The following is a 16615-nucleotide window of genomic DNA, read 5'->3' as shown; positions in this document are numbered from 1 at the left end:
ATATGATAAAACTGAAAATATCATATTAAGTTTATGAGTAGCAACACTGAAATCTCACTAACTTTAGTCCAGAAGGCATGTCTTATTGTAGATGATTAGCAAAACATGGATCATATTTTATTAATTCAAATGGTATACTAACCTTGCATCTTCATGAACTACCACTTGTCTAGTAAAATTTACATACACTCCAATGTGATCTCATAGCTCTATTATCCTACTTCTTACTTAGAACATTTCATTTTAATACATACTTTTTAATAAGATGTGTAATGAACACTGTACAAAGTACAATAAATACACCTCAGAAATTTGAAGCATCATGAAGAAACACTTAAGTCAACTATGACATACAAGGAATTAGTTGATTGCAAGTTACCAAACCCATTTGAATCTAAACAGTACTTACTGCATATATTTCTGTATTCCTAGCTTTGAGATATTTCTTCATATGAAGTCATAAATGTGCACTAATGATTGAACTATACGAATATGAAAGACACCTGCGACATCAGCCATTCTGTGATTCTCCCACATTTAAAACTAAGGGCAAGACTTCCAAAGCACATTTGGTATTTCCTAGATTTGGTAAAATGGCAAGTGTTCAAGGGAAGTGCTCAATATGGAACTGAATAACATTGGGCCCTGAAAGTGAAGGCTGAGATTAATGAAATTAATCTCACATTTTCATAGACTTTTTGATAGACATCTTAAGCATGACAAACTGGTGATGAATGTGTGATCTTTGAGAGAAAAAGTTGAAATTCCTATGGAGCAAATCTGTTGATTAACTTTTCCATGGCTAGCTGTAATTTTAATGACTACCCACCCTTACTGAATCTTAATCATTCAAAGAAAAGATTTTAGAAGACCCAGATGATGCATATCTAAGATTTGGGTCTGACTGCTGATGCACACTTAACTCATACATGCAAAAGCAAGCTATTGCCACCTTTAAGAACACTTTATTCATACCTGTGCCCTTTGTAGCATTCATTTTCCATTCAAAGTGGAAGAGAAAAGGTAAAAAATAAAAAAAAGGTAAAACTTTAATGGCTTTGTCAACGCACAAAGCTGTAATATATGATCTTTTAGAGTAAGAAGTGGAGCAGCCCCAAAAGCCTTTCTTTCACACTTGAGTTCTGTGAGATGATGTTAGGACTTCTAAAATTAGTTATAGAAGATTAATAATAATAAAAATAGCAAATTTTGTAGATCAAAAGGTAATTCTAGTACATCAGCTAGTGTATTTATCAAGTATAAAGGTGGCGTCCAACCAGGAAGAAATTTCTGAGTGAAAAATCTAGCAACTGTACAATGAGAAAACATGGTGTGACTTTCCATTGCAATAGAAAAAAAGCAGAACCCCCTTGTTTCTAAGTAACTTATTTTACAAACTTAAAATATTTGTATTAATCCTGTACTTTAGGTCAAAATCAGTATTATTTTTAAGGATCTTGAGTCCCACTGTGTTAAGTGGTCTTAGGATCACACGAATGTATTTGGTCAACCTAGGATTTTTTGTTGTTGTAGTGCCCAACAACGGATAAGCCTCAGTGCCAGATTTTTCTCAAGTGAAATGCAACCATTGTTCACTATTTTCTGAGCACACTCAGTAACCCACACAGGCCAAGAAATAGAATCCTGGGTTAGTAAGAAGAGCACTCTGTGGGATATATCCCTCATACTGGAAATATAAGGAGACACCAAATGTCCAACACAACTCCTTGTATCTAACAAAGACACCAACTGCACTTAAGGACAAGTCATGTGTACGTTAATAAAACCAGATATTAAATGTTCCTCCCTACCTAAAAGCTGGCTAATGAGATCTTTGGACTACTTATTGTCCATCAGACAGCTTAGCTCCATGCTTAGACTACTTATTTTCCACCAAACATTAGACAGTTTAGCTCCATCCTGTGTTCTTTTTGAAGATTCTCCACAAAACGAAACCATTTGTAGATCTCATCGTCATCATTTTCAGTGCAAACATCAGCACTTTGAAAGCAGCTGGAATCAGAGCTAATCTCTTTCTAAAGAACCTCCCAAATTTTTTCATCTCTAATCACCTCCAAATTCATAAAACTGTATGCATAACCCCAAATTACACTTTTTCATATTATTTTAATTCCCACTTTGCCAACTAAGTTTTGGCAGTATTAGTAATATTCCCTCATTTTATTGTTGATTTATGCTGCTGTCATTTCTGTCAATTTAAATGAATTAAGTTGTCTTAAAGCCAATAGGTAATTTAGAATATTAATGAATTCTCTGTTAATACTTCATTTGTTTAAACTTTCAAAAATTTGAGATGATGTTTACACATCAACTCTTATTTTCTGACTAAAAATTTTAAACTTAGACTTTAAGGAACTCCAACACTCATTACAGCATAAACTGTAGAAAACATCTAATAAATTAAAATACATCAGGCAGATATGCTAAATCAATTATCTCATATTCAAAAATTTATTCAATAGTTAAATATTTTAAAATATTTTATCACTGAATTATAATGAAATGAATGTTACTGTGTTTGAAGAATGGATGGAAAATAACGCAAGAAAAGATACTACATAGCCTAAGAGCCGGTTAAACGTGCTTAAAATTTTACATACCTTGTTGTGCTGCCTTATCATACACTTTCATATGCACAACACCTGAAGTTTTGTTTCGCAGGACAGCTGGGTTTCTTCCATCTCTTTTGTTACATGTACCAATCTGAGCTAAATTCTGGTCTGCCCACCAAAGCTTTTTATCTGTAAAATTTTTAAAATTAAGAGGAACATTATCGAATTACTTACGTTTGAAACCTAATGGGGGGGCAGAAGATTTTCAAGTTAATTTTTAGATCAATTGTAGGCAAAATTGCACAAAGAACAAATAATGTATTTATAAAAAAAAAAAAAAAGACTTTAGGACTCTTTAGGACTTATAAATTTGTTTCTCTTTAGGTGAAAGATTTTCACACATTATGAAGTGGAATACCTGTGAATTATATCCAATTTATAACTGATAGTTACAAAACATTATTCACATATCAAATACTATTGCTAAACACGGTTTGTTCTCAGAATTTGATATAACCATTCATTATGTACATAGAGATGACAGGAACTCAAGTTTTAGGTTTTTACTGTCTTGAGTGTTCAAATTGATAAGTATGACAATTATCATAAAAATCATTAAGAATCTCATTAGTGACTTTAAGAAATTATTGAAAACACCAACTTACATTAATAATAAACATTTTTAATCATAAGTTACATGAGATATTAAAATAACAGAAAAAAATGACATACTATGGACATACTAGCATAAAAATTCAAATCATCCTAATCAATCCACATATACAGAATACTTGTCAAAAATTAATGACAGAAAATTCTCACAGGATGCACAATTGCAGTATATGCAGCATATTTTTCAAGGGTGGGATTTAAAGTGACTTGAGTCACAAATATTTCATTTAAATTTAGACAGGATTTTACGTGAAATGATGATAGAAACACTACATTTGAACATTTTCCTGTAGCTGCATCAGTTATTGTGGAATGTGAATTTTCATTAAAAATAAATTATGATACAAATGTTATATTGATGCACAAATAATGTGCTTCATAACAATTAAAACAACAGTGTAGGAAGAAAAGCTATTTGAAAGAAATTTCAGGAAACTGAAATGTATACATGAGATGTATATTGTCTCCATTTCACTTACTTCACTTCAGGAAAATTTTATTTGTGAAATATCATTTAAATATCAACATTAGATATTATTTAGTTTTGTTCAGAAAAATACAACATTCATCAATGCCATTTTTCATCATACAACTTTGAGACTGACTCTTCACCTGCTGGAATTAATGCAAGTACCTCTGCAGTTAAAGAGCTTGTTAGCATTATATTAATCTAACAAAAGCTAACAAAATGCCCTAGTGTTGATGGTTAAGGTCAATGTAAACTTCACTATGTTACCTCAAACCTTTACTGGGGCAATATTCCTACCAAGTTTTGAATACTTCATGTTTCATGCAGTTATACAAGTGGGCTACAATAGAGGTCACAACAAGCACAAAGCCAAAAGAAACAAAACAAAACAAAGATGACTTATCAAGAAACACATCAAGAGCAAATAATGCAAACAGAAGAAAAGAATATGAAATATACACTTGAAAACCTTCCCAGCAGCTCTTGTAGAACACTTTTATTCCCTATTGCTAAGGCTTGGAAGACAGAAAAGGCTGAAACAAGAGGAAATCAGAACTCCGGAAAGGCCCTTAAGTAAGTCTTCTCGCTATTTCTTTATATTTTTATGCATATAAAAAGCCTCAGTTATTAGCTTTATTATAGCTCTGAAGGATGACATCAAGGTCTTAGAAAAACTTTCCACAACAGCTACTTCCTGCCCATGTTTCAAAGAAAACACTGGGATGACAATGGCTCTGTAGTACGGCACAGCTTCTGGGATAGTATACTGGCAGGGACTAGTAAAGTGTTGTAAACTAGGGATACTCAAGGACTGCTCACCCTTGCTCCACATCTGAGACTATCAAAACTTCAGAATCATGGTATTGAAATCAACCATGACATGCTTTTGTGACTTGCCATGTGCCAAGAGAGGAAATAAAAAGCGTTTAAATTTCGCACACACAGGCATTAGAATTACACATTGAATGTGAGATGATTTGTTTAATGCAAACTAATATCTTCTACATAAATAATCTTCCACGATGTACATGGCAATAGTTCAGAATAGTTCAGTCTAGAGCAAAGTGAAGAATGCACTGAAATTACAAAAGTGTATTACTGAAAGGCAAGCAAGCTTCTGTCAGATCAAATAATAATAAAAATAATAATAATGCTTACTGTCTAATTTTAAGACTAAACACTAGCTAACGTAAACTTACTTCCAAAATGAGAACTCAGCTAATTCTTTCCAACACAATGTTCACAGTGAAGAGCTCCTTACCTAACTAATGCCAAGTCCTTCAGTTGTTTCCCTTATAACATAATCTTTTCATTTTTATCACAATTAATTTCAGCCAGCTTGTTCCCATCTATTCATCAATCTCAATGGTTGCTGGAAGCAAAGCAAAACAGTCCTTTCCTGTCTGGTAGAGACTGAAACACAGAGCATACCAAACATACAGAAAACACTTAGCCAATGCTAACTCTTAATGTCATCCTTCAGACATTGCATAAAAACATTATTGCAGTGAAGAATTTCCTGATATTTCTAGTCAGCCAAACAAATCCAATGCAAAGCCCTGCTAGCTGTTTCTAGGTGCAACAGGAACATCAACATCCCGTATATCATTTTTCACAATAAAGATGTAAGTTATTTCTGCTAGTTGCTAATTACTATTTAAAAACTTGGAAAAAATCAATGCAAAGATAACACAATCTTTACCAAAACACAGATTTCCTTATGAAGGACAACTAAGAACATGTATATGTCATACTTTCTTGACAAGCTCACAAGCCACCCAGTACAAACTCTTGTCTGCCTGAGCCCCAGTATACTGCAAAATAGCTGAATGATTGAATGGTCGAATCCCTTCCATTTGCTGGCACACGTATACTGGTCAGCTTATCACTTTATGAGTAGCTCCAGAGAGGCAACAGCATGTGCTTTGTTTTGACACAGAGAAGACGGAGAATGGAGTGGAGAGAAAAAAAGTGTGGACACTTAAAAATATGAGAGGAAAACAGGGTATTGTGATAGCAAAATTTGGAATTGAGAATGGAGGAAGGTCCTTGCAATAGAATGGAGCAGAAGATGAGGAGAGAAACTGATCTGAGCTCTTAGAATAAAGGAAGATATGGAGTTTTCCACTGGAGGCATTACTGGGATAAAAATAGAGAGAAAAACCAAAGTTACTGTGTTTCTAAGATGCAGAAGACAGGAAGCCAGTCTTCGCCAGTTTCTCTTCTGCTGCAAAAGCTGTTCTTTTGAGGGTACTCGTAGAGAAAATCCTAAATTAAAATGCCTAGCTAATGGAAATTCTACTGATTTTGCCCTGTAGAATAAATTTTTACAAGTGAACAAGCTTGCTCTTAATGCTTTTAATTTTTAATTAAAAACAAATCATAATCAATATCTAAAAAATCATTGAAAAACTGAAAAGCAGACTCTACCTTCCAATGCATCACAATATAATTTTAAGCAGTTTTTTCAAACTCAAACTCCAATGAACAAATGGCCAAACACTGACATGGAAACCATAGCCAATCTTGTTTCACGTCCTGAACACATTAGTCCTCAATGCCTCTAGAATATACACAGATTTTTGATGTGATGGCCTCCAAGTATGAGGTTGACATGTAAGTTCCACAGTTTGTAATGTATTTCACAATACCTGTTTCTCATTTTCCCTCAAATGCCACAACACCCTACCTGAGTAGGTGCTTACTCCCTCGACAGCACTTAAGCAGTAAGATGATCTCCTTCCAACTCATTGCAGGTTGTTTCTCTTGACTTAGTCAAGTCAGCCACCTTAGTGACTGACTAACACTCTGTAGTTTATCACTTCAGAAAGATACAGATTTTTATGCTATAAATTTGAAGTTATACTTCTGCCCCAATCCTCAGCCACAGATAATTTCCTATATTTGCATTAATAAAGAAATTTAAGTTATTTTGTTAGTAAAATTTAATCCATCATATAAAACGTAGTTCTGGTACTACATTTCTAGGAAGCTTTAGTAAAGAAACAAGGTTTCATTCACCTATCTCTGTTATATTCTCGCAGTTAAAAAAGTGTCATAAAAGCAAGTGCAAGCAACTCTCTTCTACTCTCAGCCTTTTGGAAAAGTTACCATTTTAATAGCATCTTACCTCAGATTTAGACTTGACCAACAGGCTTGAGGGCAACAAATTATGGGTCTCATGAAAATATTAAATTTAACTAAGAAAGGTAAAACAACAGAGAAAGTAAAATAAATTATAGCAGAAATATGAATTTCTTCAAAATTATCTTCAGTTTTGTATGTGTATTTTCAAACTGGTACAATGTAAATGGCAGTATATGGGCATGTTTAGGTTAATAAAATATACGGCTTTGCAGTGAGTTAACATTTCACTCATGACACTTAAAATATTAATGACTGTGAAATACTATCTTGCAGCAATGCTCTACGTGAAGAAAAAAGCATGAACATTTCCTTTTTTCTCCAAATAGTTATGTATCTTTTAAAGATCTTAAATGAAATAATTAAATGGAGCAAGTCCATATAATTGCAAGTTTAACATCATCAGTATTTTCATTTCAGAAAGACAAAGTTATTACTGCAGATGAACTAGAAGGAAAACGCTATATAAAAAAACTTTTAATCTTTGGGAACACTGCATTTCCCACAAATACTGTGTGTTAACTTAATTTCTAGTTCATTTTCCTATCAATTAAATGAATTGTTGCCTATGATGCAGTTTTAATATTTAAGACAATTAATATAGAGAGCCAGATAGCTGAGTGTTTCATGACAAAAGTTGCAGACCTGAAAAAATTATTATCCATTGCAGTAACTGTACTTCCACAAAATAATATAAACTTTGAAAATATAAAGGAAGAAAAGCATTTACTGAGTGGTTTGCACAGGCATGTGATGACAGAACAGTCTACAGAATTGAAATATTCTGAATATGAAGATTTGGAGACACATATGGAAATCTCCAGTGAAACTGAGAGGATGGTTGGGCACTGGAACAGGCTTCCCAAGGCTGTGGTTGTGGCACCGAGCTGCTGGAGTTCAAGAAGCATCTGGACAATGCTCTCAGACATAGAGTCTGATTTTGGGGTGGTCCTGTGTGGAGCCAGGAACTGGACTCAGTGATCCTTGTGGGTCCCTTCCAACTTGGCATACTCTATGTTCATTTTATTTCTACATCAATTTTAAAGGAAATCTATCATCCTACACATCCAAAGGTGCTAGAATTTGCTGACTGAAAAGATCGTCCTGTGATATCTTTCTGTTAAATTAATAGTAGCTTATAAAAATCTTTTGAACAAGAAATTACTGTGTTCAATTTTGATGGCGTGAATTATAACAACAACAAAGACTTAGATGTGAGGTAAGAATATAGTGGTAACTGAGTGATATAGTCCACATGAAAATAGGAGGGGTTCTGTTTGTTTGTTTGTTGGTTACATGAGATTATGACCCACAATAATGGATTATCTATCCTATAAACTTAGTTCAGCTTTTGAAATAATGAATAATGAAATAATTTTACATATGTTGAATGGAGCTTTGAGCTTGGTTGGACGGGGCTTTGAGCAACCTGGTCTAGCGGAAGGTGTCCCTCCCCAGGGCAAGGGCTTGGAATTAGATGATCTTTAAGGTTCCTTTCAACTCATACCATTCTATGATTCTAAGTTATTTCAGTATTCAAAATCTGTATTTGAGCATTATTCAGAATAGCCAATTAAATAATTTTGGCATTGACTGTCATACTGTGCGTGGTATATAATCAGAACCTACAGTTTTATGTACCCAACCCCCCCCATAAAATTAGCTATAAGGCTGGAGTACAGAAAGAGAGCAAAATGTATACAATTTTGATGTCTTGTAGCATTTACTACAAAGAGGTGACCAAATTCTTAGGCATTTCTTTAGTATTTTTATGTGAAACTCATGCTTGGCTATGGTTTGACAGCCTACCAAAACAGCAATCTGATGACTATCTCTGGAGAGCAAATAGGCATAATCCCCAAATAACCAACTTTGCATATTCTTTTACCATGAGATGAAAGCATGACATGTGCTTAATCAGGAGGTTCAATCAGCAGTAATTATCCTTAACACATAGTTTCCTTTCTCCCTTTAGGTATTAGCATAGAGCCAAACCATTTCTGCATCACCAACTGGATGTTCAGTCATGTGCCTCTTTAGCTTACTGCATTACTAGATGAGGCAATTGCTGCTCGAGGGAATAGCATCCAGACAATTTCCATCAGTGTTGTCAGACATGCAAGATCATACAGCTTTTTTTTCCTCCCTTCACAACAGACACAAGAAATAGAGAATGAATCAGCACAATATAAATTCATTACTAGCCCTTAGAGTACTGGACTGCAAATGCAGTGCTTAAGTAGTTTCTTATGATGTCTATATTATTAAAAAGGGCAAATCAAAAAAGATCACAAGAGAATAGCCAAAATACACTTCATAATGATTCTTTTATCTTGCCCTTCCATCTTTGTTAACATGACACCTGGATAAATACTACTTAGAAATATAACTTGCAAGATCTTACTGAGCTAGTATTTATTTTTATTTAGCACAGAGGTTTTACGTGGTGCACTACAAGTTTTTGAAAGAGATATGGATACAATATGGGGAATTAAAGGAGAAAGGCAATCTGAAAATTTAAGGGGATGAAACTCATGCAAATCTGGACATTTAAGGTATAATAATAATCAAATTTTGAACTACAAGCCTCTCAAGTTCAAATCTCTTAAAAATACCAACCAAGAAGCATTAACTGGTGTTAGCTGTTCAGCTGTAAAATCATAGAATTATAAAGGTTGGAAAAGACCTTGAAGATCATCTGGTTGAACCATCCTCCAACGACCAATATTACAGCCTTAGAGCTAAAAAATACAGGTTTTAGTTGTTCAGAAACCACTGGGTGTGTGATACCCAACACAACACAGACTCACACACACATACACGCACACACACACACAAAAGGTTACTCATTAGGCTGAATTAATCTGTTTCTATTTTTTAAATATAATCGATTATTTTACAAAACCACTTGACTAGCATAAAAACAATTTTCTTCCAGAAAATAGCAAAGAAGAAATAGCAACTCTATTTGAAATCTTTAAATATCAAACTCAAGTTAAATGATTTGTTTGATTATGCTAACAAGAATGTTGCTCGATCACTAATTACAATCTTGTTGCTGAAACTGTGTTATCATATATATTAAAATTGTTGTATTTATCCATTTTGTTGGGTAATTAGTATTAAGTACAGCAACATATTGGGAAACAGCAATTTCAAATGCCAAAAACTGCTACACTAGCATTGTGGACAGTCCTTTGGAGATTTCAAGCAGTACTCTAAATGCAAATTTTGATGGACCATTAGTTTTCATTAATGATAGTTTGAGTATTTATGGAAGACAACTATGTACTGTACTCAGAACTGGGCAAATTGCCTAGATATATTTCATATATTAATGCTAATGTAATGAATGGTGTTACAGCAATTAGAAGACTGATGACTTGGAAAATTAAGGTGTATGTATTTGAAGTTTCCTGATCTAAGCAGCCCCTTTGATTTCACAATTACGATCAGCAAAGTCACGGCTTCCACCATTTGAGTTACTAGAAATGGATTGTAGTGTTTTTTTCAAAACTTTATGTAGTGAAAAAGAAAAAAATAAAAGAGAAAAAAAAAATCAAACAACCAATATATCAACTAACCATATGACATGAAGTAAATGTCAGCATAAATATATTTTAGTAATATGAACCAATATGTTCTGTCAAAATGAAATACTGTAATTGTTATTGTCAGTTTGTTTGTTTGGTAGTACACCTTGATGGCTGTATTATATACAGTTTGTGTTGAAAAGACATTGTTCTAATATCTGCATTCCTTTTTGGAGAAGCTAATATATATCTCCAATTTGGTTGCATTGCTGAATGAATTTCAATAGAATATTATGCACTCACAGAATCATTCACTATGTTCAGTTACTGTATTTTATGCTACTGAAGAATGACTAGGGAAATGCTACTACTTATCACCATAGAACATTTCCTTTGACGTTTCTACTATATCATATTCCAATTTTCTAATTAAGTGAGCTGGATTTTGTGATTTTGTGTAAACTGCTTCTGCGAGGACCTGATACAAAATCCAGCCAAATATCTCTCATGGAAGATTTCAACATCGTTTTCTTCTCAGCTACAACCTTACAGTAACTAATCAATACTTCTCTAGCAGTGTTCAATTTTTGATTTAGGGACATTCAAGGAAGACTACATCAATTTGGAAATACTTTAGATATTACTGCAAGCCCCGTTGTAATCAAAATCTTGCTGTATAATGACTCTGCTCATCAATCCAGAAATACATAAAGTTCTCACACAAGAGTAAATTTCCAGCCAGTTTCAGTTAGAGTTAAGGAACCATAATCACTAAGCAACTTCGAAGGCAGGAAATGAGACTTTATACAGAATGCCAAACACAGCTACGTAATTTGATTACACAGAGACAGCAGCTACCAGGAAAAGTGGCAAAATCAGATATGGAATATCATATCTTAAATTCAATCAAATCTTAAGAGAAGTATAGAAAACGTTTTCTCATTTTCTTAATCTTGAAAAGAGTACCACTGTAGATTCTCTCACATGGAATATCCCAAGTTTTTGTAAAAGTAGATATATTTTATATCAACCTGTAAATGGTGTCTATAGTAGGTGTTAAAAATTATGCATGGAAATGCACATGATGAATTAGAAAAGCTTGTAAAAGACCACAAGAAACTTCACAGGAGTTGAACGCAATAAAATGAATTGTCAGTACAGTGGCAGAAGAAAACTGCCATTGACCACATGTAAGACAATGAACAGTGGGAAGTACTGTACAAAGCATTAACATATATTTCTGAATAGTAATTTAATTAAAAAACAGCTGATGTTGCACTCACTGACTCACACAGAGGGAATGTGCTTTTGCAGAAGTTTGGAGGAGCAGACCAGAAAATGTGACTTCATCATGGATTGATAGCAACATCTTTGTAATACAAAAAGGCAAGGGCAAAATTAATTTTTTATATGCCTAAGGGCAAGGAAAAACTAGTAATTTTGTATATATTCAAACACTTTGCTTTCAAATGGAATATAATTTTCATCTCTTATATATCATGCATCAAAAAAGAAGTGGCAAAGGCAGGAACCAGAAGACTAGGAATTCTGGAGCTTAGCGTATGGAAAATAAATGACTGACACTGTTGAGTAGAAAAACAATAAATACAAGATACAGAAAGATGTGAATTACATAACTTGTTTCCATTTCTCTCAAAGGTAAACCTTGACACCAACTTTTTTGTTAACATGATTTTAAAGGATCTAATAGTCAGAAAATGTTAAACAGAGTCTGGAAAGGACAGTAAATATCTGAAACAGTAGCAGTTAGCTTCCAAACAGTTTACAGTGGTTAGTTACAAAAAAATTTCAGGAATGTAAACTATAAGAAAATCTCCTTAAATCTCCTGGAAATTGTCAAAAGACACGTTAGTTTTCTGAGCAAAAAGCTGGCCAGACAGCTGCCTTCTGTAAGAACCAGGGCTTTCTCAGATCACGTTACGGTCACTATGCAAGTAAAACCAACTCGCTCTGCCCTCACAATGAATTGAGGTTCCCTCCAATCTTTCCTGGTTTTAGCTGTTTAGAACAATAATATTTCTAACAATCAAAAACAACTGACCAATGTATTATGACCTGTCGAGACTACTCTACCACAAGTGTCTGAAAATACTGAACTCCATCTCTTCTTTCTGCCCCAGTGGAAACATAAATCAATGATACGACATGATATGATCATAACATAACATTAACAAAAAATTGAAGTTCTCCAAAATACTACTTTTATCTGGATAGGTACCAAATGCTGAAGACAGAAAAATGCAAAAGAAAGCAAAAGCCTACAGGACTCTAACACTGAGTGGAACCCAAATGCCAGAAAATGGTTAAGAGTTTTGGCACACGTCATGTCTATTTTCATTTTAGTTGCTAAATGTCAACTGTCCCCCCCCGCCTCCCCCCCCAAAAATGAAGAAATATTCCAGTTCATGTTGTGGTTTAAATATTTACCACATTTCTAGATAAAAGCAGTGAGGAAAATTCATGAAACAGACCAAAAATGATGCAATAAACACACAGTTACTGCAACTCTCCTGCTAAAACTTTCTATTAAAATTGTAAGCTAACAGATCAATGGGGGTACTAAATTTTCACATACTATCATATTAAATCTTACATTATAACAAATTATTCATTCTTCTTTATTTATCTCTCAGTAGTTATTATTGCTTATCATTTATTGATCTCTTGTTTCATTTTGTACTGTTTTCTGCTCTGACTTGTTTTACACACAAAAATGCCTGAATATAAGAAGCTGATGTAAAGCTACCATCACTTCAAGAAAATAGATGGCATCTTTGTTGCTACAGTATGTTCCACAACATAAAAACACACAGGAGAAACGAATACAGAAATCTTTCATGTTTTTCAGTCAGAGCATGCAATACTGTATCAATAAAAACAATACTGTATCAATACAATCATACTGAAATGTCATAGTGCAGTTTATCAAAACTATGGCTCCTAAATAAAGACAAAACAAAAAAGCAGAACAAACAGAAAAAAGTAAACGCATCTTGTGTTTATCAATTTTGAGTAGGAAGGTTTGTCATCACCCACAAAAACAAGGTATCACAAACTAGTGATATTATATGCATATATGTTTAAAAACTAAGCCATAGAAGTTCTTGCCTTTCCACACCGGCAAAAAATCTACTTTAATACAAACATGAATGAAACACTCTTCTTTAAATGATAGCTGTAAACTCTTTATTCTATATCCCAAATGGATCATCACTGCTGTAGTTTCTGTAAATCACAGATAAACACGATACCCTATATGTTTCAGTGACAGTATTGGACAAATATTCTTTACAACATTTCATATTAAAGATCTTCAACAGTTCCCTGAAGTAAAGGTCATCCATTCATTCAATTCCGAGTCACAATCAAATCAATGAAAGACAATTTTTCCATATTAACATTCATGACTCCTTCTGACACAAAACTTGCTTTTGTTTATGAATGCATATATAAAAGCATCCCCTCTCTAACTGATTTTGACAGCATTTACAGCTCAATACTGGCCAAATAGTTTCACAATAAAACTCTAAGCAGCTTTTACTTTAAAATATAACAACTTACACTGTGTGTATAAAGTCTTTGAGGTTCATTTGAAGTAATTTTCAAAAGCACACCAGCTATATGTGCACTATACAGTTAATCAATCAAATAAAATACATTTTAAAAGAGACTGGTAGTTGATGAGTCAACTATACCAACAAAAATCTAGTTATCAACAAAACTTGTTTGTGGAAAATCCAAGATAAATATAAATTATGTTGAATTAAACCAGAATAAAGGTGAGAAAAGCATTTAGAAGAAAATAAAACACTAGTTCTGAGTTAACCTGTAATTTCTTAACACACTGTACCCTAGAAAGGGCAAGAGATGAAGGTATATATAAGAAACATTTGAATCGACAAAGATATATTCTCGTAATATTCAGCATTCTCCAACTTAAAGACTCTACTTAATAATTTTTACTTATGTTACCTCTCTTCTTCTGTGTTTTTTTTTAATGTTTAAAAATATTTAAATTATCCCAATATTTCTAAAGTGCAATGTATAAAAAAGAAAAAAATCGATTGAATACAAAGAATATTAGCAGACATCTGAAAATCCAACTCATCTATTTATGAAAATGTTTCTCACAAAACCAAGTCTCACTTTTGCTGTATGCATTATCTACAGTAAAACAATAACTTTTACAAGTTTTTGACAGTTCATAATTAATTAGCTTCCAATTGTTCGAAAATTATTGCTATTACAACTGTACTTACCCATAATGGTTAAAGCTGTGGCTTTTGGTAAGTCTTCTTTCATGGACTCTATTATTTCAAGATTACCACCATCCAAGTTGCATCTATTTATGGTTCCGTTTCCTGAACTGATCCAGTAAAGTTTGTTCTCCATATAATCTATTGATAAACCTGTAATTAACATATACAATTTTAACTGTCGTTTGGATACCTAATATACATTTAGCATTAAGCTGTTTTTACAACAAAAATGTGTTCAAGAAAAAAGTATATTTACATAAAATTGTTATCTATCCACTCAAACTTTAAAAAACAAATCAAGAAAACCAAATAAGCTCAGACATTTTTAGTGAAAACAACATGCTTCTTGAAATATTTCTGCCTTTATTTCTCCAAACATCTACAGAAGTCAATCAGCGACTGACTGATGAAAGTATCATCTGGCAGAGAGCTACTTGAAGGAACTGAGGTCCTAAGAGATGTCATTAGCTACTAGCCAGAACTAGTCATTAACTACAACCAGAAGCCAACATTTTTATTCTAAAATTATGATTATATATTCTTAAAAACAATCTTTTTGTGTGTGTGTTTAAGAACTAAGAAGAGTGTTCTCTCCATAAATGCATAGTCTTCTGCTTAGAATGCTGACAAAGATTAAAAGTACCAAAACATAATAACAGTACTCAATAAATTTATAGTACTAATTTTAATTTCATTTCATAGTAAACTGACTTCATGATCAGCTCTTTGGAATTAGAAGCAAGAGAATTTAGAAATAAAAATATTTGCAAAATAGCCTACTAAGTAAACTAAGCATATAATATTCTGGAAGAAAGAGAAAAGAACTAAAAGACAATATATTTCAGACTTCTCAAATCCTTTAAAACTGTTGAAGAAATTGCAGCAAGAGATTTTCCACAGTGAAATATACTTGGCATGGTGACAATACATGCCATAATAATTTGCTTTGGTATTAGACTTTTCCCAGAACTCATATTAGGCAGCAGATGATTGCCAGAAAATACTGTATTTCACTACAAAGGTCAGCTTCTAGAAGGTGCAAAATACTCTCTTTCCATCCTGTAATCTGCTTCTCTGTAGAAAGCCAGGTATATTTTAAAAATTCTGACAGGAGAAAGCAGTGCCATGTGCTGCAGTACTTAAGAGTTTGCATCATGACACTACTTCTTTTACGCACAGCTGACATATTAGGCCAAAAGGTGTCCACTTTGCAAGCTTTTGAAATGTAGTCTTCCATTTCCTTTACAGTTACTGATATTTGTTCTGCTCTCTGCAAGTGTATCACCCAGAGGAAAAACAACAAAAGCTAAAGAAAGGATACGGAGTATTGCTTCAGCAGACTGACCTTGCAACATCTATTTGCACAGAAGTGATTCCCAGCTGGTACAATAAGCACTGATCAAAGTGAAAGGGTAGTACTTGGAGACACCTGCAGTACTTGGGAAACTTTCCTGAGAATCTGGATGAACCTTGCCATGGAGTTACAAGGGTAACACACAAATATTAAGGTTTCCTTACTATATGGATAGAATTTGCTATTCCCAAGAAGTCCTGACTACTACCAGACAGCTGCTCACTGATTTCATGCAGGCAGGTCTATTAATGGGGTTGCTATGAATGTTATCTATACAGCAATTACAATGTTATGTTGCCAGGTTTTCTGCTATTTCAGTTATGAAAGTAATATTTCTACGCATGGGTATACCAAAACATGGCATCACCTGACAGAAGTAACAGTCCCATCACCTTCTACCCAAGTCTATCACAGCTTGTCTTCTTGGAACACTTTCCTGTAGTGTTATACCAGCTATTATTTACCTTTCTGAAAATGTATTATTTCTAATGTAAGCAGAGCATGCTTATTTATATTTTTCATGATTTTTTTTTTTTTTCCCTAACAAAACCAGGTGATTTTCTTGCTATATGTGCCACAGACCTTCAGGA

General features: G+C 33.5%; 1 protein-coding gene across 12 annotated transcripts in view; it reads right to left on the bottom strand.

Annotated features, from left to right (window-relative positions):
* LRP1B (LDL receptor related protein 1B) overlaps positions 1-16615 on the bottom strand; it is a 546211-nt gene that overhangs the window by 172884 nt on the left and 356712 nt on the right. For all 12 annotated transcript variants that reach the window (XM_083841828.1, XM_083841833.1, XM_083841832.1 and 9 more), the window contains 2 exons: positions 14672-14821; positions 2622-2762 (listed from right to left, as the gene is read on the bottom strand). In XM_083841828.1, coding sequence (XP_083697954.1) covers positions 2622-2762; positions 14672-14821 — 291 coding nt within the window. The remainder of the gene's footprint in view (positions 1-2621; positions 2763-14671; positions 14822-16615) is intronic.

This window comes from Anser anser, assembly GCF_964211835.1.
Source record: "Anser anser genome assembly, chromosome: 6".
In the NCBI taxonomy this organism is placed as follows: domain Eukaryota; kingdom Metazoa; phylum Chordata; class Aves; order Anseriformes; family Anatidae; genus Anser; species Anser anser.
The sequence above is the reverse complement of the archived record's forward strand: the minus strand, read 5'-3'. Positions and strand labels throughout refer to the sequence as shown.